Here is a 27,510-nt window from a genome sequence, read left to right on the forward strand (position 1 = left end):
GTGGTATGGGTATCCTTAACAACACATCCATACAAATCCTGTTATGTGGTATGGGTATCCTTAACAACACATCCATACAAATCCTGTTATGTGGTATTGGTGTCCTTAACAACACATCCATACAAATCCTGTTATGTGGTATGGGGTATTGGTGTCCTTAACAACACATCCATACAAATCCTGTTATGTTTTTTTTTTAAGTAGTCAAAGACCCTATTTTGACTAAAAAAAACACCATACATATTTAATATTATCCCAAGATATTGCTCATATTAACAGGACACCCCTCTCTGCACCTCTCCTCTTCAAAAGCTAGGAGCATGGTAGCCAGCACAGGACCTGGCCAAGTTGAGATGTGTGGTATTCAATTTAGAGGCACTGGACCATGAACATTTTAGAGTTTTGGTTTGTTTTTGTTTAACGTCCTATTAACAGCCAGGGTCATTTAAGGACGTGCCAGGTTTGGAGGTGGAGGAAAGCCGGAGAACCCGGAGAAAAACCACCGGCATACGGTCAGTACCTGGCAACTGCCCCACGTAGGTTTCAAACTCGCAACCCAGAGGTGGAAGGCTAGGGTTAAAGTGTCGGGACACCTTAACCACTCGGCCACCGCGGAGAGTTACAATATATATTGTTTTTAAGGGGACTTTAACTCTGTGGTTATGAGTTTGGGTCTTGATCAGTGTGAAAGTGAATATTGTATATCACAAAATGAACAGATGGGATATGTTACAGTGAGTATATAGGGAGTTGTTTATTTCAAAGTGTACAAATAATATTTGCGATTCATATCACAAAGTCAAATATATGTACATGAATTATACCCATAGAGGTATATTTAGACAATGGTTATTTTTCGTTTCTTTCTCTGTGTAACAACCCATCAACTCAGCCAGGATAATTCTAAAGAGGGAACAGGTGTTTGTGTAGTAGTTGGAAGCTACCTCACTGTACAACATACACATATAGATACATTGCATGATATCAACAACAATTGAAATAATATATGACTTGCCCATAGGACACATCCACAATAAAAAAGGACAGTCCGTGATCTCAACTGCCCGATATTCGCAAACCAACCCTGGGAGGATTCAAATCACATACAATGATATCGATGTAACTTGGATCTTCATTATTAGCTTGCATAAAGCTCAAAAATCTTTCAATGGATCTATCACTGCACCCACTTTTAGAAAAATAAGGACTATCAGTGTCCACACATAACAGCAAAACATATAATACCAGCAGACTTCACAATGCTACATTTATAACATCATTAAATATTTAATCATCTTTTTTTCTTTTCCTTTTTAGCAAAATAATGTCCATTATGTCAAATATGTAGTTTTTAAACAATCCACTATTTTCTTGTTTAAAAAAGTGATAAATGTGGTTATTTCTTTCTAAATAATAAAAAAAAGGTTTTCATGCACCAAACAATCCAAACGTCATTATGGACGCTCAATCTTTTTTTTTTAATTCAGATATACAAAACATATTTAAAATTTTTATTGTCTCAGAATAACATCATTGCTGTAACAATAACTGTTCATTCAAAATCATTAAGAAATCAGATTAAATCAAAATTGTGCTATCTGACAGGAAAAACATTGAAATTTTCCATCTGAATTTTAACAAACCTTGTTCAAAACAAAAGGGAAATCCTTCATACTTACAATCTTTGGTTTAGATAAGTACAGAGATGGTAATCACTGAAGAACACAACCGTCATCCTTTTTCTTCTGCTGCGGAGTAATTTCATTCTGCTTCGTTAGACTGGTGGCATATTCACTGGCCCGACGTCTCCTTTCAAGCTGATCCTCTATGTAAAACTGGTTAAACTGCACTCTTTGGCCATATGTCTCAAAATCCCCGTCCTCAACAGGACTCACTGGGACATTGCCATGGTAACCTGAAGCAGAAGCTGTAGGATATGACAAAGGATCAATCCTTGGTGAAACTGGATATGATGAAGCTTCCATGGAAGGAGCAGAAGGGTATACAATTGGTTGATGTTGTACTCTTGGTGGGTCCCTGGAGTAGACAAGTGATGGCTTAGGTGGCAATGAAGGTTTAGGAGCTGGTGACACTGAAGGTTTAGGAGCTGGTGACACTGAAGGTTTAGGAGCTGGTGACACTGAAGGTTTAGGAGCTGGTGGTGCTACCAGTTTTGGTGCTGGTGACGACACAGTCGCAGTTGGAGTCGAAGCTGTAACTGCTCGGATGGCGCCTACCCTTACTGTACCCATGTCAGATGTACTCTTTTCTCTGTAGGCTATCAAATACTCAGGATACGACTGGCTTCTTTCAAATATGATGTACATGCTGGGATTGGCTTCATTATCTACGCAAGAGTCATACAACTTGTGAGTCTGGCCTGGCCTGTCTGGGGGTCGCCTGTATGAACTTTTACCCAACGTGTACTGTCCAACCAAGACCTTGGCTCGAAACATGTACCTCTCTTGATTTTTACCAGGTCGTGTGTAGCTGTGACTGTATTTGCTAGTTTCTGCGAAATAGGATCCCTCCCCATACACTGTAGCATTCTTACCGCTTGTGCGGAAGTCAAAGTTGTTTGTGCAGATTCCCTGACAGGTCTTCATAGAGTCTGTCCCATGAAAGAGAAGCTTCTCATTCACATCATCACTTTGGCCATCTAACTGGATTTCTTTTTTCATGTTCTTCTTTCTCCTGTTGAAAAACAAATAATGGATGGCTTATATGGCATAATGATAGGATTTATATTTAAATATGACTTCATGTTTTTTTTTATAAGTATACTAGTACATACCGTATTTGACCTAATAAGGGCGCCCCTACCTTTTTTCAATGAAATAAATCTTTGACTGAGTGTCAAAATGGTGTTCAAAAGTAATAATACATGTGAAAAGTTTTGCTACTTTATGTGTTCTATTTTCTTCAGCAAATTAATTAACTGGAACACAAGTTTTCGCCACATTTTGTCTATTCCTACACACACAGATAACATGTCAGTGCAAAGAGCGCCCGAAAATAAACACACATACAAATAATAGAGTTCCATTTGAACATAAATGGTGGAACACACGTTCTCTGCTCTAAAGATCAGCTGGCATGGTTTACAAGTTTACAGGAATATTCAAGTGAAGTTTAAGCTTAATATATGATAATGAATAGATATCTTCATCTGGAATATTTTTATGACTGAATATTTTACCGTTTCCACAGCCTTGGGTTATGATTCTACTATAAGGTATAGTCTGTTTCATAAAATTTCAGAATAACTTATCTTAATAAGGGTGCCCCCACTGTCAATTACCCGCGACCTGAGCTCTTATTAGGTCAAATACGGTATGTATATTTTGGTGCTTTAACACATGATGTCTTAATCCTCAACACTGCTTTAATGATACATGTATGTGCATGACCTTGATGTGATTATGAAAGTTCAAGTCAGACACTCGATCATTTCACTCTTTTGTCATGATGTACACAGGTAAAAAAAACAAATAACCAGCTGCCTCTCGCCCCGGAAATGAAATATCACAGGAAATATGAAATCTATGTACATGTTTAGCACAGATATATGTACAAGATGAGCAAAAATTGTTGAATGAAGATGTCTCCAACCCCTTCAGATCTCGATCAGTCTCTAACTAATTCTACAGATCTTCATTTATTGTAAACATTTCTCAATGATGGTTATGAGATGAGGGTATTTGATTAATAATGGTAAATCTAGCATCAACTTACAGTTCATAGTCCTGATGTAAGTGCCAGTTTTGTACCCGGTAGATATACAGAATATCAAAACTGCCACTGTCCAATGTCTCCAAGAACCTGTCACGAAGACCCTTAAACTCGGGCATTACTCGATCCAATTCCACAAGTTCAAAATCACTGGACAGATCCCATGGTACAAAGTTTGGAGGTTTACTGATCGGGTCCACCACTTCCAAACAGTCAGGGCTGCAGTATATAGAGAAACACTAAATTCAACATTTTAATATAATGACAAATGAATAATTTTGATTTCAACATTTTAATATAATAACAAATGAATATATAATATATAACAATATTCCCTAAGAGTTTCAGGTCTTGCGTTTTGCATTTTACCATTCACTACTGTCAAATTGCCCATTACAAACCCATTAAAAAGCCATTACATATGTTGGGATTACTTTTGTACACCTTTAATGGCCCCTAAAGTAATGGCCAAACCCATTACAAACCCATTAAAGTTTTGTAGGCCTTTTCTAAACATTAGCTTAGTGGCATTTTGAGGCTTTTCCTCCAAACCTTTATGTGAATTAAGTCTGCTGTTTGGGTAAATGATCATCTGATCATGAACTAGCTCATTATAAGATACATGTCTTTCAATAACACAAATGTACAGTGGCAGGGAATGAACATAGTAAAAAATATTTTACTGTAACAAAAATAATATTGCTTTCAAACCAAATTTTACTTATTTCAATTATTCATTTAATATTATTGTGTGTCAATGCAATATGGCATTCAAACGAAATATCATCAACCTTGTGTAGCCTGCAGTACGTTCTTATATCTAAAGTAGGTAATCTGTTTGATTGACATTTTATCCAAAGGCATTGAATACTATTTCCATCAAATGTAATACTTTGTATGTTTTAATAATTGTCTATAATGATCAAATAATTTATATCATGGTACCAACTAGTAATTTTTCACCATTTAATTTGTGATAGAGTATATAGAGAATATAAAACCCAATTTTGGGCTTAATGACATATTGATAAACTGACATAATGTTCAAATTTTAATCGCTATACATGTAGTAACATATCTTGTTTGTATAATGTACTCACAATTTTTTATTTTTGACATCCTCCAAGGACACAAACAAAGGACGACGACAAAGTCTCCTTGTTTTCATTGTGTCAAGGTTCACCTGTCGAAAAGTTCTGAAGTCTATCCTGTATTTAAACCGGTAGTTTTCCCTAGTGAATAGGAATGTTGCCTGTCCATACTTGTATTTCCTTTCAAGGGTCTTCTGAAAGTTTTCCTGAAAATAGATTTTGAAAAATGGTCCCTGCTTCAATATTTCTTTAAGGATTAACTTACAAATGCAATGTATATATTTCTTAACTGATAAATATACATTGTACAAGGCGCCCAATGACTTTATCGGTCAATTGATCGAGTTTAAATATCTTATGGCAGATTTGATTCCTGTGACCTTAAATTTGAGGTCAATGTCATTCACCCCAGTATGCTGCAGGTCAAATATCATGTTTTTATGTGTGTTAATTGGTTATCGAGAAGGAAACATTCTTTTTAAAAAATGAGCATATTAGAGCCTGATGGCCTTGAATGAAAGTCAAGGGCATTCATTTAAACAAAATTTGTAGCCCTTCACCACAGCATGCTAAAGACCAAAAATATCAGACATCTGGACCTTTCGCTTAGTGAGAAGATGTCATTTAAAGATTATATGAATATTTGACTCCTGTGATCTTGAATGAAGGTCAAGGGCATTCATTTAAACAAAATTTGTAGCCTGCACCCAAGCATGCTGAAGACCCAAAATATCAGACATCTGGGCCTTTTGCTTAGTGAGAAGATGTCATTTAAAGATTTTATGAATATTTGACTCCTGTGATCTTGAATGAAGGTCAAGGTTATTCATTTGAACATTCTTAAGACTTTGTCCCTGTAAGCTAATAACACATTAACTATATACAAATGCAAAGTAAGTCTGACTCTCATAGATTGTATCTCCCATCCCGACTCCTACCCACTTCATGTGGGTCAATGAAACAGCATTTTCATTTTATTGATTCAATTTAATCAACAAAGACGGACTTTAAATTAACCAGACATATATATAGGCTTAATGCTAGATGAAAATAACATTTAAAATGTACATTAAATCTTATAAGCAGTAATGGAACTCACGGTGTCAAACGGTTGCCATTCCCCGCTGTCAACCATCCAGAACCATCTCCATTGTGTAGAAAATACTGGACTGGCATTTGGTTTTTTGTCCTTTACTTCAACATAAGACTGAGTGGATAGACGTCGTACAGGAAAGCTCTGAGGATCGTCAAGCATAACACCATCCTGTTCATACACTACGCCCCTCATCTTCCTGGCATCAGAAACACACACATGGACCATGTAGACAGCATGGTCCTCCACCAATATCTTCAAAAAACCATCAAATATACAATGACATACATACTCATATTTGAATACCAATACAACATGTTTTTTATGAAGAAATTAGGCACATTATCATCTTTTAATTTCTAAACTGTCACATTTATAATAGTTTTCTCTTCTTTTGGTTTTTTTTGGTCACTCATGAAGTAAGATATTTTTATTCAGATCAATTAATCAACACTTTCCTCCTGCATGCAGACTAAATTAAATCTATGTCTACCTGAGAACCGAACTTTTTGATTTTAAGGTGACTGCATAATAATTCTGCATTTTTCTTTTGGCAAACATTCTAGCACCATATTTTAGACTACCAGTTCACACAATTCAATAAAAACAAGGAATATCAATAACTGTCTACCACTATTTTTTAAAAAAACGTTTGAAACATTTTCTGAAAAAAGAGTAATAAGAATTACAATTACATTGAAATACAGGAAAATATTTTTTTTAAATGAGAGAAATATTACCTCAGCGTCAATGACCTCTAGATGATTGCAGAAACCTTCGTCTATTTCCTCACTGTACTCTGGTCTGAAGCTTGACCAGGTCTCACCAAGCTTAATCTGCCAAACATAAGGGGCCTGGTCCGAGTAATGGTGATGACCTCTGGGACACAAACCTGGACAGTTTCCTTCCACATGTTTTACACAGAGAGGAGTATTTTCAGCTGCATCATCCAACCAAGTTACTGGTGTATCAGGTTTGACATCCTGCTTCTTTTGTTTAGGTTTTTTCTTTTTCTTCTTTGCTGATTTTTCTTCCTCCTTCACTGTTTCCTCGGCAAGAGGTTCCTCTCTCACTTGTACATCTACACCAGGACTCCCATCCCGGATACGTACCTGATCCATGTTGATCATAACATCCTCATCAGCATCATCAGATTTGAATCTGTTTGCCCTGGATACACGTTTCTTTTCTGGCTTCTTTTTTAAAGCTTCAATTTCGTCTGCAATATTTTTCAATTCTTCACCAGTGGCTTCTTGTTCTTCTGCCTCAGTTGTCTCTTCCATAGATGATGCCTCTAGCGAACGATCAACTAATATTATTTTATTCAGAAGCAACTGAGCCTTTTTGTTAAGCCATGCATAGTACTCCAATGCCTGCAAAACCCATCTGTTGTGGTCAGTTTCAAAAGAATGACCAAGTGGACAATCAGAGTTCCTTTGACACTTCCCTCTCAAACTGAGACTGCACATGTGCAGTTTTGGACAGACTTCTCCAACTGGACATGAGGCAGTCTTCAAAAAATCTGAACAAATTCTTGGGTATCTGTTTCCAAGGATAACCACCATTTCTTTGTCTGAAAACTCTAGAAGGCCAAGCTTTTTCTTGTGTTCCAAATTGCTGGCATCTCTAAAACTGTGAGAGAAGTGACATTTCTCGCCAAATGAGCAGTTTCCACTGATGTAGTTTTTACAGATATGAAAATGATCACAGTCAGTCTTTGAACAACTCTTACTGCGTCCAAAGAGCCAGTTGTAACCAAGACAAAGGGTCACATCACGATAGAAAGCAGATATATACAAAATCTTTCCCTCCTTCTCAAACAATTTGAACCTTCGCTTGTGGCATCGAAACCATTTTTGTACGTCAAAGTCGCTAGGGATTAGGTCACATTCCTTAACAAAGTCATCAAAGGCAATGAACCCACCAAAGCTCTTAACAAGATAGCTGAAAATCTTGTTTTCATCGACACGTTCATCGTCAAATGTCTCAACTTCCTCATTTAATGATTGACTACGGGGTTTATGTCTTGGTCTTCTTTTCTTCTTTTTGTCATCAAAGTCCCTGAGCCTTTCTCTGGAAAGGTCTTGACTACCAGAGATAATACTTCTTGATGCTTCACTCCCAGACATACTGCTTGTTTCATCACTTTCTTCATCCAAGTGACTATCGTCATCATCCTCTTGATTATCCATTCTGCTGTTAATGATCTGTGCCCCATGTCTGCCTCGATTGTTTCCTCTACCTCTTTGGTTTCCACTACCTTGACCTCTTCCATGACCCCATCCCCTGTTGCCACTTTGTGATCTCCCTGCCTGGTTGCTATCATTGATGCTGATATCTACTGGACTGTTTTCATGGTGACCTCTACTTCCACCCCTACCTTGTCTAGGACCACGGTAACCATCACGACCTTGGTAACCACCACGACCTTGGTTACCACCACAACCTTGGTTACCATCACGACCTTGGTTACCATCACGACCTTGGTTACCACCACGACCTTGGTTACCACCAATATTTGTCCTACTTTGTGGTCTGGAATTAAGAACATCAGTGCTACCAAATCTCCTGCTCAACCCTCTATTCCCTGCTACTTTAGAATGGTCAGGTGTGCTTTTGATACTGCAATCACTATCCTCATCAGAGCTGTCTTGATTATGTGCTTTTGCTCCTCCTCGTTTTGATCGATGACCTCTAGACTTTCTTCCTGTATTTGATGATTTAGTTTCTCCGCTTTCTTCTGGGAAATGAGGTGAGGTCCCGGGACTGGAAAAACCTTGGATTCCTTTAGCATTTTCTGACAGACCCTTCAGGTAATCCAGATTTGATTTAAGGTAGTTTTGATTAGTCTGAACCGCTGGTATCTGTTGCTTTCTTTCTGTCAACAAAATAGTAAGAAAAAATTCATCAAAATATTTGTATTGTCATCCCAGAATACTGCAAACTTTAATAAAGTACAACCTTAGAAATATTTCCACAAGAATTCAGACAAAAATGAGATACAGTGTATCTCTAATCTTTGCAGGCATTTATGTACATACGCGTTCTTGCTTCAAAAATATACAATTCCTGATGAATACTCTGATAGTCTCCTAACAGGAGATATGGAATACACATACATGTATCTAGTATGCTGACTAGTAGATACTCTTTAAACATCATTTGACCCCCCTTTTACCTTGTGAGTTCTGAAAGTTCCCGAAGTTCTGCTGAGTGTGTCCACCAGGGGATAGGAGTGGAGGTACATAAGGGGGTGGAAAGTTGTGTACACCAGGTTGCGGCGGTGGTCCAAGCAGGCTTCCACGGGGAGGGTAATTAGGTAACAGGGGAGGAATAGGAGGCCCCCCTCCTCTATTCCCTCCGTTGTTCCCACCTCTTGCTGGCCCATAATCTCTAGGAGGCCCCCCTCCTCTATTCCCTCCGTTGTTCCCACCTCTTGCTGGCCCATAATCTCTAGGAGGCCCCCCTCCTCTATTCCCTCCGTTGTTCCCACCTCTTGCTGGCCCATGATCTCTATGTGGATTAGGCTGACACTTGAAAAAAACAAAGCGAACTCATCCAGTACATCTATGAAATATTATCAGACATTAGACATGACCTCTGATTATATCTATTAATAGTACAATCATTATGTAGTTCATTCAACATAAAAAAGCCAAAATGAGATTACTGCTAAATTATAACCAATTACTGACAGTAACTGACTGCTGGTCAGAGCTAATCACAGAGTGTATGATGCTAACAAATAACAGGTTTATAATGCTAACTAGTACTTGGTTATAATCCTAGCTAGTAATAGGTGTATGATGCTAACTGGTACTAGGTTTATGGTGCTAAGTAGTATTAGATTTATTATGATAGCTAGTAATAGGTTTATGGTGCTAGCTAGTACTAGGTTTATGGTGCTAACTAGTACTAGGTTTATGGTGCTAAGTAGTATTAGATTTATTATGATAGCTAGTAATAGGTTTATGGTGCTAACTAGTACAAGGTTTATGGTGCTAGCTAGTACTAGGTTTATGGTGCTAACTAGTACTGGGTTTATGGTGCTAACTAGTACTATATATATATATATAGGTTTATGGTGCTAACTAGTACAAGGTTTATGGTGCTAACTAGTACTAGGTTTATGGTGCTAACTAGTACTAGGTTTATGGTGCTAACTAGTACTAGGTTTATTGTGCTAACTAGTACTAGGTTTATGGTGCTAACTAGTACTAGGTTTATGGTGCGAAATAGTATTAGATTTATGGTGCCAACTAGCTATTGTGCAAGGTAAATGATGCTAGCTAGTGCTAGGTATATAATGTTAGTTAGGACTAGGTTTATGATGCTAACTAGTGAAAGGTAAATGATGTTAGCAAAAGTAATAGGTTAACAATGCTTACTAGTATTAGATTTATGATGCTAACTTGTACAAGGTTCATGATGCTAGCAAGTACTAGTGCTAGCTAGTACCAGGTCAATAATGCTAGCTAGTTCTAGGTCAATAATGCTAGATAGTACCAGGTCAATAATGCTAGATAGTACCAGGTCAATAATGCTAGCTAGTACCAGGTCAATAATGCTAGAAAGTACCAGGTCAATAATGCTAGAAAGTACCAGGTCTATAATGCTAGAAAGTACCAATTTTATAATTTTAGCTAGTACAAGGTTATAATACTAGATAGTACCAGGTTTATAATTTTAGCTAGTACAAGGTTATAATACTAGATAGAACTACATACTCAATTATAATGCTAGCTAACTAATAGATTCATTAAGCTAGAGAGTACTTAAGTTTATAATGCTAATTAAAAGAACTATGTTTGCTGTATCCCTTAGTAAAAATAGATTAAAAATAGAACTGTCACCAGGATGGCTGACTAATACCCCTTGCAATCTGCATAAGTCAAAGGACAACTGTAACTGTTATTTAGAGGCTAACTAAGATAACCTGTGCATGCCCATATTTCTGAAATTTAGAATGGCTAGAATATGTGTTGTTCATAACTGAGAGAATTAAGTCATAAGTTTTGTTGAAGTCAGTCTACAGGTTTATGAAGAGTTGTCAGGACAAGAAAAACCTATAAATAGTGACCAGTTACCATGGCAACCAAAATCTGGAATTCAAACAACTGCATGTGCATCTGCACATGTTCCCAAACATTCCCTTAACTGCATATATTCTAAAACATATCTAAAGTTTTGTGAAAATAAAACCTATGAATATAGTGACCAGTAGCCATGGCAACCAAAATTTTGGAATTTAAACAGCTGCATGCACATCTACACATGGTCCTTTATATTTGTGTGAAATTGGCCCTGCAGTTAAGAAGTTGTCCGGACAAAATTCTTTACAGAAAACCTGTTTATAGTGACCGGTCACCATAGCAACCATAATTTTGAGGGAAAAAAGTTGCATGCACATCTACATATGGTCCTTTATATTTGTGTTAAGTTTCATTGAAATTGGCCCAGCAGTTTAGGAGGAATTGTCCGGACAAAATGTTTCTACAGAAAACCTGTTTATAGTGACCGGTGACCATAGCAACCATAATTTTGAGGAAAAAATACTGCATGCACATCTACACATGCCCCTCGATCTCTATTTGTGTAAAGTGTCATTGGAATCGGCCCACCAGTTTAGGAGGAGCGGTCCATACAAGATGTGTCTACAGACAGAAGGACTGACGACCCAATTCCAGTATACCCCCCCCCCCCCCCCCTAACTTTGTTGCAGGGGTATAAAAACTAAGCTTTCTGTGTCTCTACTAATCATAAGTTGGTAACACTAGCTGTATCTGAAAACAGAATGGAACAACTCTGCTGTGTCTCTTTTAACAATAGGATGTCTCTTCTAGTAATAGGTAAAAACACATACCAATTCTAAAGTCTGCTGTATCTTTTCATTAACATTACCTTGCCCTGGTTACCACCTCGAGTAGAAGCCTCCTCTTTGCCTTGTGAAGATTTCTTGAAATTATTTATTTGTGAGCAAAGAAATGAACTTTTATTGTTTCCAATATTTTTGGGGAAGTGTAGGTTTTTGATGATATTGATGGCATCATTGGGTTTGAGTGAAGCAAGGCTAGTAATGGCCCAGTCCTCCAATTCTTCACTGGTGAATTTCTCTACAACACAAACATCATCAAAGACTGGTATAATTTTTCTGAAATCATTATATATTATTATATTATTTATTAAGAGTATTATACTGCATGGTGTAGGTTTGATAATTGCATTTTTTATATTTGTTAAGCATTGAACTGTTACCAAATGGTAGTATACAGTCGATATGAATACAATTTGGGTGACAGATAAATAGAATGTCGCCCGTTAAGGGCGACATTAAATATTTATCTGTCACCCAAATTGTATTCATATCGACTGTATACTACCATTTGGTAACAGTTCAATGCTTATATTTACATTCATAATTTTATTTTATTTACTGTAGCTTAAGACGCGTTTAAATGCCGCTTCTCCTATCACTGACGTCATCAAGTTCAAATACCGGAACAGCCGAAATTTCCGGAAGGAATAATATAGTCCCTCATGTCGTTATCAACAGCAATCACATGAAATGTTTTTTGCACAATTTGGCTTTATATTATATTTTATAAACGTTTGTAAATATCTTCAAATTGTTCACAATTGCATAATTTCTGATTGTTTAAAAATAAAACCGGTCACATCAGTGTCGCTAACTTAGCAGACGATGTTCAACTTCACAGGGGCTCAATTTTGGAGTAAGGTACTGTAGGCCTTTGACATCAGTGAATAACCACATAACTATAATTCAGTATGCATACACAACCAGAAACCATGTCGATACTGCCAATTTTTCGCAAGATTTAGAAAAAAAAATGCTGGACTTTAAATGTTGTCGTGTCTAGCATTTCTGACAATTCGACAACGAGCCCCTGTGTGACGACAGTGACAATTTGATTACTTCCATTCTAGATCAGGAATAGAGCTTATAATAATTTTGTGTCGAGTCGGTCGACTTCATTTTTTCTATTATTAACTTTTACTCTCATAACTTGCGTTGCTTTTTTTGTGGTGGTTTATGTAGTTAAATGCTAGCATTCGAAATATCTCCTGGCTGAATTTAACTGGGGACCATTGTTTTGGCCAGCAACACCTGGGGCTGTATCCCTACTCTGACCGAATCACTGTAAATTGTAGTATACAGTCTCATGAATAGAATTTGGTTTACTAATGACATATAGGCAAATGCAACACAGAATGTAAATATAATAATATGAACATACATATGAATAGATTGGGTACAGTTGTGATTTCAATAAGACATTTCAGTGAATTGCAGTCCACCACAGGATGTGAAATTATCAATTGCTATGTAAGAATGCACAGATGATGTATTCACTTAGGAACTTATTCTTCAATATTTGACAGGCCCACTGTATTAGATAATTATAGACACATGCCAACGCTTCACTGGTCCTCAGCTTTCCGGGAAACATAAATCGACACAGGTAGGAAGTGACAAATAGGGCTGGGTATTGCGGACCAAAACCGTATTGCAATATATTGCAATATTCAACAGAAACTTGCAATACGTATTGCAATATTATTGACCTTAGTACCATCAACTTGCTCGTCGTCCGCCATTTTTCGTTTCTAGTAAACAATCATAATCTCGAAAGTGCTTGATTTTAACGTAGATGTCCCATACGGCCAAGCGCTTTAGAGACAACGAAACAAGCGCCCCACCAATACGACATAATGACGTTCTCGTGTGTTTCTTTCACGTTTACATAAGTAATTTACGCTATTGGTGCCAACACATAATGTTAAATCAGTGATTAATATGCCTTTTTGTTAACCATCGCGATATACCGGTTTCCAGGGTTTGTGTACCGGTATATCGTATCGACCTGCCAAATTCGCGGTATACCGGTATTTCGATATTATCGCGCACCTCTAGTGACAAACCACATACATTGGATCTTCACCTGAGGTTGCATGGTCATGCAGCGCTCTTACCAACTGAGCTACCAATGACTAGTAGCATACTAGAATTAGTTCCGTTGAGTTTAGTATTATGAGGGCCTCCCTGTGTGCGAGATGTATGCGCATTGAAAGGCTGTTGTATGTTCATGTTTGTCTACTTGTGATATAGCACAGAAATGATGCTGACTTTATAGTGCTGTCTCACTGAAGCATACTTAACACAAGTTAAGATCATGCAATGGAGGCAGCAAGTACAAATCTTATGCCCTATCTACAAAGCAGGTACTGGAGAGAGTGCCTGGACAAACTTTTTCTTTGATAAAGGTTAAAGGTAAAAATGTATGCCAAGTTGACCTACACACTGTCTCACCAGGGTGAGCCCATTCCACAACTATGAAGCTCCATTGGAAGAATACCACACATTTTCTTCAATGTAGGTCAAAGGTCAAAATATTTAGGTTAATTGACCTACTTTTGGTACACCAAGGTGAATCCTTGCTCAAAGTATGAAGTTCCAGTGACCTGTATAATGAACAAGAGGCCCATGGTCTTTAATGGTCACCAGAGTTTTGAAATATTTCTGTCAATTTCACCCGTTTTGACCCCGCCCATGAGCCCCTGGTGGTCAGTCGGGCTAACATCTGAATACCTTCAAACTGTCTTCCAAAACAGCTAATTCTAACAAAGTTAGAATTAATTCCAAGAGAAATCCAACAAATGGTAGTCAAAAATTGGATTTCAGCACCTTGAGACCCTTCTATCTATGAAAAGTACTTGATTCTACCTTATTTGGGTCTTGAGAAGATGTTTACTGAAACATCAGATAATCTTATCCTTTTTGGCCCCACAAATTGGCCAGGAGTCAGTCAGGGCCAACATGTGCTAACATCAAACTGTCATCCCATCCTTCTAATTTGAACCAAGATGATTGTCAAAAATGTGATTTCCATACATAAACTATAGTAAAGTGTACCCCCTCCCCAGGGGCAAACTTGAGACCCCAGGGCCATGAAATTCACTCTTTTGATACAACACCTTAAGACCTTTCCATCTATGAAGAGTATTTGATTCCGTCTTATTTGGGTCTTAAGAAGATGGGTTTTTTTTTTTTTTTTTAATTTCTGTTAATTTGACCCTGTTTTGCCCTGCCAATCAGCCAGGGGTCAGTCAGGACAAACATGTGCATACCATCAAACTGCCATCCAATGCTGATGCTTAAACAAGTAAAAATGAATTCCAATAGAAATTCAAACAAGGGCCCAATGGGCCCAAATCGCTCACCTGCAATGCAGTGATCTTTTCATATATGGATCCTGCAGTTATTTGAAAGCATGCTACAGGACCAATATAATGTCTCTCTGCACTTTGGCTTTTCACTAAAAGTCATTTAAAGATTTAAGCATACTTGATCGACGTGACCTTGAATGTGAGTCAGGGTCATTCATTTGAACAAACTTGGGAGCCCTTTTCCCCAGCATTTTACACACCCAATATCAACTCCCTGGGACTCTTGGTTATTGAGAAGAAGTCGTTTAAAGATTTTAGCATTTTTGACTCCTGTGACCTTGAATGAAGGTCAAGGTAATTCATTTGAACAAACTTGAGAGCCCTTCACCCCAGCATGCTACAGACCCAATATCAACTCCCTGGGACTCTTGGTTATTGAGAAGAAGTCGTTTAAAAATGTTAGCGTTTTTGACTCCAGTGACCTTGAATGAAGGTCAAGGTCATTCATTTGAACAAACTTGGTAGCCCTTTACCCCAGCATGCTACAGGCCAAATATTAGGTCTCTGGGTCTTTTGGCTATTTAGAAGAAGTCGTTTAAAGATTTAAGCCTTTTTGACTCCTATGACCTTGAATGAAGGTCAAGGTCATTCATTTGAACAAATTTGGTAGCCCGTTACCGCAGCATGCTACAGACCCAATATCAACACCCTGGGACTCTTGATTATTGAGAAGTAGTCGTTTAAAGATTTCAGCCTTTTTGGCCCCTGTGACATTGAATGAAGGTCAAAGTCATTCATTTGAACAAACTAGGTTGCCCTTCACCCCAGCATGCTACAGACCCAATATCAACACCCTGGGACTGTTGGTTATTGAGAAGAAGTTGTTTACAGATTTCAGCCTTTTTGACCGCTGTGACCTTGAATGAAGATCAAGGTAATTCATTTGAACAAACTTGGTAGCCCTTTACCCCAGCATGCTACAGACCCAATATCAACTCCCTGTGACTCTTGGTTATTGAGAAGAAGTCGTTTAAAGATTTTAGCCTTTTTGACTCCTGTGACCTTGAATGAAGATCAAGGTCATTCATTTGAACAAACTTGGTAGCCCTTCACCCCAGCATGCTACAGGCCAAATATTAGGTCTCTGGGACTCTTGGTTATTGAGAAGAAGTCGTTTAAAGATTTAAGCCTTTTTGACTCCTGTGACCTTGAATGAAGGTCAAGGTCATTCATTTGAACAAATTTGGTAGCGCGTTACCGCAGCATGCTACAGACCCAATATCAACACCCTGGGACTCTTGGTTATTGAGAAGAAGTTGTTTAAAGATTTTAGCCTTTTTGGCCCCTGTGACATTGAATGAAGGTCAAGGTCATTAATTTGAACAAACTAGGTATAGCCCTTCACCCCAGCATGCTACAGACCCAATATCAACTCCCTGGGACTGTTGGTTATTGAGAAGAAGTTGTTTACAGATTTTAGCCTTTTTGACCGCTGTGACCTTGAATGAAGGTCAAGGTCATTCATTTGAACAAACTAGGTAGCCCTTTACCCCAGCATGCTACAGACCCAATATCAACTCCCTGTGACTCTTGGTTATTGAGAAGAAGTTGTTTAAAGATTTGAGTCTTTTTGACTCCTGTGACCTTGAATGAAGATCAAGGTCACTCATTTGAACAAACTTGGGAGCCCTTCACCCCAGCATGCTACAGGCCAAATATTAGGTCTCTGGGACTCTTGGTTATTGAGAAGAAGTTGTTTAAAGATTTTAGCCTTTTTGACTCCTGTGACCTTGAATGAAGGTCAAGGTCATTCATTTGAACAAACTTGGTAGCCCTTCACCCCAGCATGCTACAGACCCAATATCAAGTCCCTGGGTCTTTTGGCTATTTAGAAGAAGTCGTTTAATTTTTTTTTAGCATATTTGACCCCTGCGACCTTGAATGAAAATCAAGGTCATTCATTTGAACAAACTTGGTAGCCCTTCACCCCAGCATGCTACAGGCCCAATATTAGGTCTTTGGGCAGGTGAGCTAAAAATGATAGTCAAAAAATTTTATTTCCCTATCTAAACTATAGTATAGTTTTTCGCTCCCCTACGATAATCTACGATACACTGCCATACAAAATCTAATGATTCCCCTTAGGAGGTCATCTCAGCATGACCTTTGAGCTCAGCCGATCAGTGCGCCGCCTATGAAATTGTCGGTGTGATTTAATTCTTCGTTCCCGAGGTATTCTGATGGTCAATAACAATGGTAAACAATATGGCTTAAATTGTCAACCCCAGCTTACTGAGAAAACTTCAACGAATTTATAGTTTAACAAATGTGTACTGTGCATGTGGTTTTTCCTTCATCGTACAAGAGATAGACATTGAAGGCAACAGTGTCATGAAAAAAATAGTTTGAAAGGGAATAAAGTGTACAGTAACGATTTTCGAAATCCAGTTGGCAACACAATCCGTCCTGTTGACGAGCTATTGTTTAATCGTTTTCTGTTCTTCTTTCAATGAAACATCCAGAGGATTAGCCAACTTTTTTCATTACCGTGGCCATTAAGATAGTCTACCAGTATAATGTTTGTGATATTTTGTGGCAGCTCTCTCAAATCAAAGGCTGAATTGGGTCGTAAATACTAAGGATATGCAACCGAAGGCTCATGTAAAACTCTTTGTCATTGGTGACTTTTAATGAGGTCATTGACGAGTTTTCATTGACTTATATTTGAAGGTCAAAGGTCATGCTGAGAGGAACTCCTATGGGGTATTGTTAGATATTGTATTGCAGTGTATCGTAGGGGAGAGGAAATTACACTTAGTCTAATTTCAATTAGATTGTCTATGAAGAGTATTTGATTCTCCCTTAAAATCAAAGTATTGAGAAGAACATTTTTGAAATTTCATTTAATTTGACTAATTTTGGCCCCTCAGTACCTGTCGTTAATAAAATGTTTCTGAAAAGTCGAAAATGCAAATCGTTTACGGATACACAACGGACGACTCACAACGATGGACAAAAGAATTTGTCTTAGGTGACCTAAAAAGTTCAGACAAGATGAATTGTGAAAGGACGGATGGACAGACAAACACATCATCATGGTTCCCCCCCCCCCCCCCCCCTCTCCCCCTCCCCACCAATAATAAACCAATACATACAAGTACATCAAAGATTATTGATTAATGTATACAAATGCACTCAAAAATATATACCGTATTTGACCTAATAAGGGCGCAGGGCGCGGGTAATTGACAGTGGGGGCGCCCTTATTAAGATTAGTTATTCTGAAGTTATATGAAACAGACTATACCTTATAGCAGAATACCCAAGGTTGTGGAAAACGGTAAAATATTCAGTCATAAAAATATTCCAGATGAAGATATCTATTCATTATCATATATTAAGGCTTAACCATCCACTAAACTTAAGTTCCATTGGAAGAATACCACACATTTTCTTCAATGTAGGTCAAAGGTCAAAATATTTAAGGTTAAATGACCTACTTTTGGTACACCAAGGTGAATCCTTGCTCAAAGTATGAAGTTCCAGTGACCTGTATAATGAACAAGAGGCCCATGGTCTTTAATGGTCACCTGAGTTTTGAAATATTTCTGTCAATTTCACCCGTTTGGACCCCGCCCATGAGGCCCTGGTGGTCGGATTGTTAGTCGGGCTAACATCTGAATACCTTCAAACTGTCTTCCAAAACAGCTAATTCCCAACAAATGGTAGTCAAAAATTGGATTTCAGCAACTTGAGACCCTTCTATCTATGAAAAGTACTTGATTCTACCTTATTTGGGTCTTGAGAAGATGTTTACTGAAACATCAGATAATCTTATCCTTTTTGGCCCCACAAATTGGCCAGGAGTCAGTCAGGCCCAACATGTGCTAACATCAAACTGTCATCCCATCCTTCTAATTTGAACCAAGATGATTGTCAAAAATGTGATTTCCATACATAAACTATAGTAAAGTGTACCCCCTCCCCAGGGGCAAACTTGAGACCCCAGGGTCATGAAATTCACTCTTTTGATACAACACCTTAAGACCTTTCCATCTATGAAGAGTATTTGATTCCGTCTTATTTGGGTCTTAAGAAGGTGTTGTTGTTTTTTTAATTTCTGTTAATTTGAGCCTGTTTTGCCCTGCCAATCAGCCAGGGGTCAGTCAGGACAAACATGTGCATACCATCAAATTGCCATCCAATGCTGATGCTTAAACAAGAAAGAATGAATTCCAATAGAAATTCAAACAAGGGCCCAATGGGCCCAAATCGCTCACCTGCAATGCAGTGATCTTTTCATATATGGATCCTGCAGTTATTTGAAAGCATGCTACAGGATCAATATAATGTCCCTCTGCACTTTGGCTTTTCACTAAAAGTCATTTAAAGATTTAAGCATACTTGATCGACGTGACCTTGAATGTGAGTCAGGGTCATTCATTTGAACAAACTTGGGAGTCCTTCACCCTAGCATGCTACAGACCCAATATTAACTCCATGGGACTCTTGGTTATTGAGAAGAAGTCGTTTCAAGATTTTAGCCTTTTTGACTCCTGTGACCTTGAATGAAGGTCAAGGTCATTCATTTGAACAAACTTGGTAGCCCTTATCGCTAGCATTTTACAGACCAATATCAACTCCCTGGGACTCTTGGTTATTGAGAAGAAGTCGTTTAAAGATTTTAGCCTTTTTGACTCCTGTGACCTTGAATGAAGGTCAAGGTCATTCATTTGAACAAACTTGAGAGCCCTTCACCCCAGCATGCTACAGACTTAATATCAACTCCCTGGGACTCTTGGTTATTGAGAAGAAGCTGTTTAAAAATGTTAGCGTTTTTGACTCCAGTGACCTTGAATGAAGGTCAATGTCATTCATTTGAACAAACTTGGTAACCCTTTACCCCAGCATGCAACAGGCCAAATATTAGGTCTCTGGGCCTGTTGGTTATTGAGAAGAAGTCGTTTAAAGATTTTAGCCTTTTTGACTCCTGTGACCTTGAATGAAAGTCAAGGTCATTCATTTGAACAAATTTCATAGCCCGTTACTGCAGCATGCTACAGACCCAATATCAACACCCTGGGACTCTTGGTTATTGAGAAGAAGTCGTTTAAAGATGTTAGCCTTTTTGGCCCCTGTGACATTGAATGAAGGTCAAGGTCATTCATTTGAACCAACTAGGTAGCCCTTCACCCCAGCATGCTACAGACCCAATATCAACTCCCTGGGACTGTTGGTTATTGAGAAGAAGTTGTTTAAATATTTTAGCCTTTTGGACTCCTGTGACCTTAAATGAAGGTCAAGGTCATTCATTTGAACAAACTTGGTAGCCCTTTACCCCAGCATGCTACAGACCCAATATCAACTCCCTGGGACTCTTGGTTATTGAGAAGTCGTTTAAAAGATTTTAGCCTTTTTGACTCCTGTGACCTTGAATGAAGGTCAAGGTCATTCATTTGAACAAACTTGGGAGCCCTTCACCCTAGCATGCTACAGGCCCAATATTAGGTCTCTGGGCCTTTTGGTTATTGAGAAGAAGTTGCTTGAATGGAAAAGTTGACGCCGGACGGACGGCCGGCCCTTCGGGCAGGTGAGCTAAAAATGATAGTCAAAAATTTTATTTCCCTATCTAAACTATAGTATAGTTTTTCGCTCCCCTGCGATAATCTACAATACACTGCCATACAAAATCTAATGATTCCCCTTAGGAGATCATCTCAGCATGACCTTTGAGACAGCCGATCAGTGCGCTGCCTATGAAATTGTCGGTGTGATTTAATTCTTCGTTCCCGAGGTATTCCGATGGTCAATAACAATGGTTAACAATATGGCTTAAATTGTCAACCCCGGCTTACTGAGAAAACTCCAACGAATTTATAGTTTAACAAATGTGTACTGTGCATGTGGTTTTTCCTTCATCGTACAAGAGATAGACATTGAAGGCAACAGTGTCATGAAAACAAGAATTCCACGGAAGTGGAGGTGTCGCCTGTGTATGCGAATAATTAAAGGGTCATAACTCTTTAAAATTAGGACTTGAATAAAAAAAAACAATAACAAACTTGTCCACAGTATTATGGTAACGAACATTCTATTTTCGCAAAAAAAATTAAAGGGCTATAACTCTTTTAAAAAGGTCTGAATAAATTTGGTTAACGAACTTGTCCACAGTATTATGGTAACGAACCTTCCCATGAAGTTTCAAATTAATCCTGTGATAATTATTCAAGTTATTGAGTGGAAACCATTTTCGCAAAAAATTAAAGGGCTATAACTCTTTTAAAAAGGTGCGAATAATTTTGGTTATAGAACTTGTCCGAGCTATCATGGTAATGAACCTTCCCATGAAGTTTCGAATTAATCCGTTCTAAACTACTAAAGTTATCGCACGAAAACCATTTTCCGGACGACGCCGCCGAAAAGTAATACCTATATGTCTCCTTTTTCAAAGGCGACACAAAAATAGTTAGAAAGGGAATAAAGTGTACAGTAACGGTTTTCGAAATCCAGTTGGCAACACAATCCGTCCTGTCGACAAGCTATTGTTTAATCGTTTTCTGTTCTTCTTTCAATGAAACATCCAGAGGATTAGCCAACTTTTTTCATTACCGTGGCCATTAAGATAGTCTACCAGTATAATGTTTGTGATATTTTGTGGCATGTCTCTCAAATCAAAGGCTGAATTGGGTCGTAAATACTAAGGATATGCAACCGAAGGCTCATGTAAAACTCTTTGTCATTGGTGACTTTTAATGAGGTCATTGACGAGTTTTTATTAACTTATATTTGAAGGTCAAAGGTCATGCTGAGAGGAACTCCTATGGGGTATTGTTAGATATTGTATTGCAGTGTATCGTAGGGGAGAGGAAATTACACTTAGTCTAATTTCAATTAGATTGTCTATGAAGAGTATTTGATTCTCCCTTAAAATCAAAGTATTGAGAAGAACATTTTTGAAATTTCATTTAATTTGACTAATTTTGGCCCCTCAGTACCTCTCGTTAATAAAGTGTTTCTGAAAAGTCGAAAATGCAAATCGTTTACGGATACACAACGGACGACTCACAACGATGGACAAAAGAATTTGTCTTACGTGACCTAAAAAGTTCAGACAAGATGAATTGTGAAAGGACGGATGGACAGACAAACACATCATCATGGTTCTGTCCCCCCCTCTCCCCCTCCCCACCAATAATAAACCAATACATACAAGTACATTAAAGATTATTGATTAATGTATACAAATGCACTCAAACATATATACACACTATATACATATATTTAATTTAAAGTATATAGTATAAGAGTATATGATAAATTGAGTTAATTCCAAGTTTGTGACTTTATAAGTATATATACAACTGTAGAAATGCTTACTGCTTGATATAATGACTGACGAAACCTTCACATCAATTCCATGTTTTTTCAGACGATGGAAAAATTGTTGGTCTGGGTGATCTGCCATGGCCCTCTTGAATTTGAACTTTGACCTTTAAGCTGTTCAAACTGACATCAGTCTAGGTTAGCTGTAAATTGCCTTTATCAGCTATTATTAGTCTCTGAAATATAGCAATGTCAATACAAGATTACTGATGACAACACACCACACTCAGGTGTACTCCTATACGTATATGAGGTCTTATTCTACCTGATTACATTGGTGGATATCGTTACATGACAGCCTGTCAAAAGTTTCCTGTCGTGTAAACCTCTAATATTATTGGAGTAACTCAGGTGATGCATTAAAGGTTTTCCGTGTCAGCTATTAGCTGGGAGCAGTACACAGCAGGGATTTTCCTATAATTTTTCAACCGGGTCCAGAGTCCATTGAATTGGGAATTTCTACGCGACAAAATGTGACATTGGGAAAAATCAGAAATAGTGAAATTCATACAAACTTTGGTTTTTCTTTGATGAATATTGCCCTTACATTATTTTTGATTTCATTTTGTTATCTATAGCTGTTTTTTATTTTTCAGAAGTACCTTCGTATATGTCTTTGTAGATAAAACATAGATAAAACATAGTTAATTTCAAAAGTGAAACATTGGGAATTTTTCAGTGGCAAATTGAATGAAGGTCAAGGTCATCCATTAGAACAAACTTGGTAGCCCTTCATCCCAGCATGCTACAGACCCAATATCAGGTCTCTGGGCCTGTTGGTAACTGAGGAGAATTATTTGAAAATGTAAATTGTTTACGACGCACGACACACGACGCACGATGCCCGACAAAAGGCGATCACAATAGGTCAACTGAGACTTTGTCTCATGTCACCTAAAAATACAGGTCAGCTCATAACTATTGATATAGTCATGAATACATATACATGCCATACCTGCCAGCGTGAGACAAAATCTCCCTTATTTTCAAGTCATTTATTTCCACCCGGGAGGAGAGCCCAAATTCTGTATTTTGTTATTAAATATTCCCTCTGGTATTTTGGTCGACCCCACTTTTGTTTACAATTTGGTATTTTTTCCCCACAAGATTTAGTGAGATTTGGCTTAATTTAGCGATCACGTGATCCATCTGTTCACTTGATCACTCAATCAAAATGGCGCCTGTTGGACACGGCTTTCACATGAAGCTCTGGCTAGTGTAATGTTTGCGCTAGAATATCTATCACCATGAAATAAAGGCAAGTCGCTTACAGACAACTTTAACCCTCTTTGCTAATAACAGACTTGAATTATTGTTTGTTTTCTTTTAGGACCATACTTTGTTGATGGTAATTGATACAGAGCCTGGTCAGATGCAAAATCACATGTGTTTTTCATATAAAAGGTGTATCATATATTGGATCAGTGATAGCATGATGAAATCCGATATTTTCTTTTATAAAACTATCGAAATTAGCACATCTGTTGGTCGTAGTGATCAATCATAATGTTTACAATGACTGTACCATCCATGACAGAGACAATATACAAAATCTGGAATGATCATGATAAGATTTACTGCAGTCTCCTAACATGATGAACATCTTCAGTTCTCATCACTTCATGTGCAGCTTGCACACTTTGGAATATTTTTATATCTTAATAGTCCAACATTTAAGGGATCCCACAGGACATTTCATGGTGATTTTTACAACTGATGTGTTCCCTCAGAGTGGATCAAGCTTTCAATAATTTCTCATTTTAAGAAAATCCAAACTGATAAATGATTAATTTGCTTGTCTTAATCTTAATAGCTACATGTGATTAAAGTTTATAATCTACCCTTTTCAAATGCTGTTATGTAATATGCATAAAGCTGTGAAACTTTTTGTGTTACATGAAAAATTAAAAAAATAAGTTCATAACATCAGAATCTGAATGTATACTTATTGCATTTTTTACCTTATACAACTTTTTATTGTTTGCATTATATACAGTATGATTAATATCCCAAATAGATATAAATATTCTTTATCACTTTCAAAATTAGTTTATTGCTTCAAAATCGAGTAAAAATGTTGATATTCATGTCGCGCACAAATCTCTTTTATTTTAGGCAAAACTCCCTTAAAAATAATCATCAATCTCTCTTATTGGTCTCCTGAAAGTCTGGCATGTATGAATACATGTAGCAGTGAAAAATGAAAGGCACCATAATAATAATCCAATCTTCATTTTGGTACATGACATCTAAAATTTGGTGGAAAAATAAGAAAGAAATTGACTATTAAAGCAGCCTATTGTACAGTGAAAACATAGCCAAACAACCAAAGTCAGACCATCAGGGAGGGCTAAACTGCATGGACATACACAGATGTAGTGTCATCACTTAACACTGTATATTTACATTTCCACTGTGTGTTCTCTATATGAAGGTACTAACAAAATTAGCGTTCATTCGTAGGTGAACAATTAACCTGCCGCGTATGAATACATACAGTACATTGTTGACGGTGCCAACGTCAACATTGAGAATGTAGAAGTGTGAATATAAAATCGCGTTTGATTACACATGAAATAATGTTTTATCAACTTTAAAACTTGTTAATAATTGTAAAATTGAAGACAACATTTCAATATTTTTCTTTCAAGATGATTAAAATAATGAATTTGTGTAGAACTATATTTTGTGTACTTGTGTACACGATTATACCTTTCCCGCCAAATTGGAACTATCTGTTACTCTGTCGCTGACGTGCGTCATTTAAAATATCTGTCAAAAAAGGCCGTTGGGCATTCACCAGTGAACAACAAAAAATAACAATTATTTCTTAAATGAATCACAGATATTTGGGGTCAGGAACTATTAGGTTATAATGGAATTGTCTTATCTTAATTTGTAACATCATTTCTTGTCTATTTATGCACCGATACAACATTGGAATCAATTATAAAGTGCTTTTTCAAAAAAACACATCTGTTTCTGGTTGTTATAATACAATTTAGCTCTATATTATAACCAGAAACGGGTGTTTTATGAAAAAACGTTTTATAATCATTTAATCATAACTTTAGTTCCTGACCCCAAGTACCTGTGGTATGTGCTAATATTAGACATTTCTAACATAGCCTCAGACGCGAACACCGAGACCGACTTCGACTGTTTGGGGGGTCATCTCAAAATGTTCAAACAGCGAATAATATAGAATTTTGTCATATTTGTTCGATCACGAAAAAATGAATAATAAATAAATAAGTCGATAGATAAATTCCAACACATTCAGATAGTTTTGATATTTTATTCATTTTCAACATTTTAAGAACATTTTGAACAGTTACGTGTTATTGTCAATAGGATTTTGAAGACGGTCCGAGGGGTCTGTCCTTGAATCACCTGAGATTATATAGTGAGCAAGAGGTGCAATACATTCTCAATCAACTTAAGATGTATTAATGAAAATCAGAATAAGATTGATATGATACATCATATGATAATGATGGACATAGACTGTTGGCCTTTATATTCCTATCTTAATCACTACTAATTTAATATGAAAAAATACTGACTGCCTTATTTTATCGAAATAGTCTTTGGCGTCGTACGGCAAACGCAGAACAAATGTCGACGATGGAAGCTATATACCATCACGTAGGGCGCCACAGCATTCCGATTACGCGGTCAATTTTCATTTCTCTGATGGCATACTCCATTTTTACTCTGTAACTGTTCAAAATGTCGACGCTGCCTGATGTTTCTTTGCAAAATCTGTTGTCTGTAGGGTGATGTAAATGGATAAAAATTTGGAAAGATTTTTTCTCCAAGTATCACACAATTATCCGGAAAATCCAAATCCATGTTTGGTAAAAAAAAAAAAAGTCAAAATTTGCGCATCATTTTGGTGACCAGGAACCCAATCCTAGCAAGTCATTTTCAAAATTTTGGAAAAGAAGGAGTCACTGGTTTCATTGATGATGAAATATCAAAAAGCCTTCAGTAAATTTATAACGAAAAATGTCCCAAAATTAAGTCTTTGGTATCGTGGAATCCTCTGAAAGCAATTAAAAATATACCTAAACATATGTTGTGTGTTGGGATTTATTAATTTAGTTTTCATGACCCAACATTGATCATATGTGTAAGTGTTGTACGGACACAAATATTAAAATTTCAATTGAAGATAAAACATATTCCTCGTTTGAGCATTTTGAGATGACCCCTCAAACAGTCGAAGTCGGTCTCGGAGTTCGCGTCTGAGGCTATGTTAGAAATGTCTATTAGTCTATAATTTAATGACTTCGCAGAGACATACAATGATACATGTACAAAACGTATATACAAATGTACACTTGTAAGTCCCCAATAAATATACAGTACGAAATATACCTGTGTACGTCTGTTCTAAAACTGCTCGTGCAGACCGCTGTTCACAACAACGTCGATGGGCGGGTACTGAATTACATTGTAGGTGAGCAGACCAGGATGTTGTTTAATCGAGAAGGCCGACGTTTTCAGAAAATCTACTTTCACTTTTGTTTTTTGTCCGTCTAAATATGCATATGCATGTCTATGCTGTTGCATTAAATATCGCTAGGTCGTTTTTGTAAATAACTTTTGTAGTCCTTGATTTAAACAAAACTATAACTTACCTATTTTATCTGCGATGCAGCCATTGCATTTCTACTTGCATTTTGTGCAACGTATTCCGAGAAACGATGACGTAATATACACATGTTGCATTCTGGGTCGTTATAGGATGTTACTTATGACAAGAAACCTAGATAGATAAAACGAAACCGTGATTCCGTGTAAATAAAAAGAAATAGCTCAACTTGTCAAGATAATTAAGGTGCTTCATCGCACTTGTGCCGAGAAAGATTTGAGAAATAATTACCAATTAAGCGGTTTGAAATCAATGATATGAACCCCTCCACACATGACTGATGTGATATAACGTTACATTTATTAAGGGATAGTTACAAAAACATTGAAACAGATGTTGTACTATTAAATTAGTTGAATTCGATG

At 37.3% G+C, this 27,510-nt stretch overlaps 1 protein-coding gene across 2 annotated transcripts; it reads right to left on the bottom strand.

The window, feature by feature from the left end:
* Positions 1–539: 539 nt before the first annotated feature.
* On the bottom strand, positions 540–27,510 carry LOC117344616. Of its 2 annotated transcripts, none has more exons than XM_033907433.1 (9): positions 27,132–27,510; positions 22,480–22,661; positions 11,818–12,029; positions 9,095–9,449; positions 6,657–8,794; positions 5,923–6,171; positions 4,833–5,029; positions 3,736–3,951; positions 540–2,694 (listed from the first exon to the last, which is right to left on the bottom strand). In XM_033907433.1, the coding sequence occupies exons 2-9, from the start codon at positions 22,565–22,567 to the stop codon at positions 1,713–1,715; spliced, it is 4,437 nt and encodes a 1,478-aa protein (XP_033763324.1). In that variant the 5' UTR covers positions 22,568–22,661; positions 27,132–27,510; the 3' UTR covers positions 540–1,712. The 2 variants fall into 2 exon arrangements, with proteins under 2 accessions (XP_033763324.1, XP_033763325.1); XM_033907434.1 differs by lacking the exon at positions 27,132–27,510 and adding an exon at positions 26,869–27,102.

Source organism: Pecten maximus, chromosome 16 (assembly GCF_902652985.1).
Source record: "Pecten maximus chromosome 16, xPecMax1.1, whole genome shotgun sequence".
NCBI classification, from domain to species: Eukaryota; Metazoa; Mollusca; class Bivalvia; order Pectinida; family Pectinidae; genus Pecten; species Pecten maximus.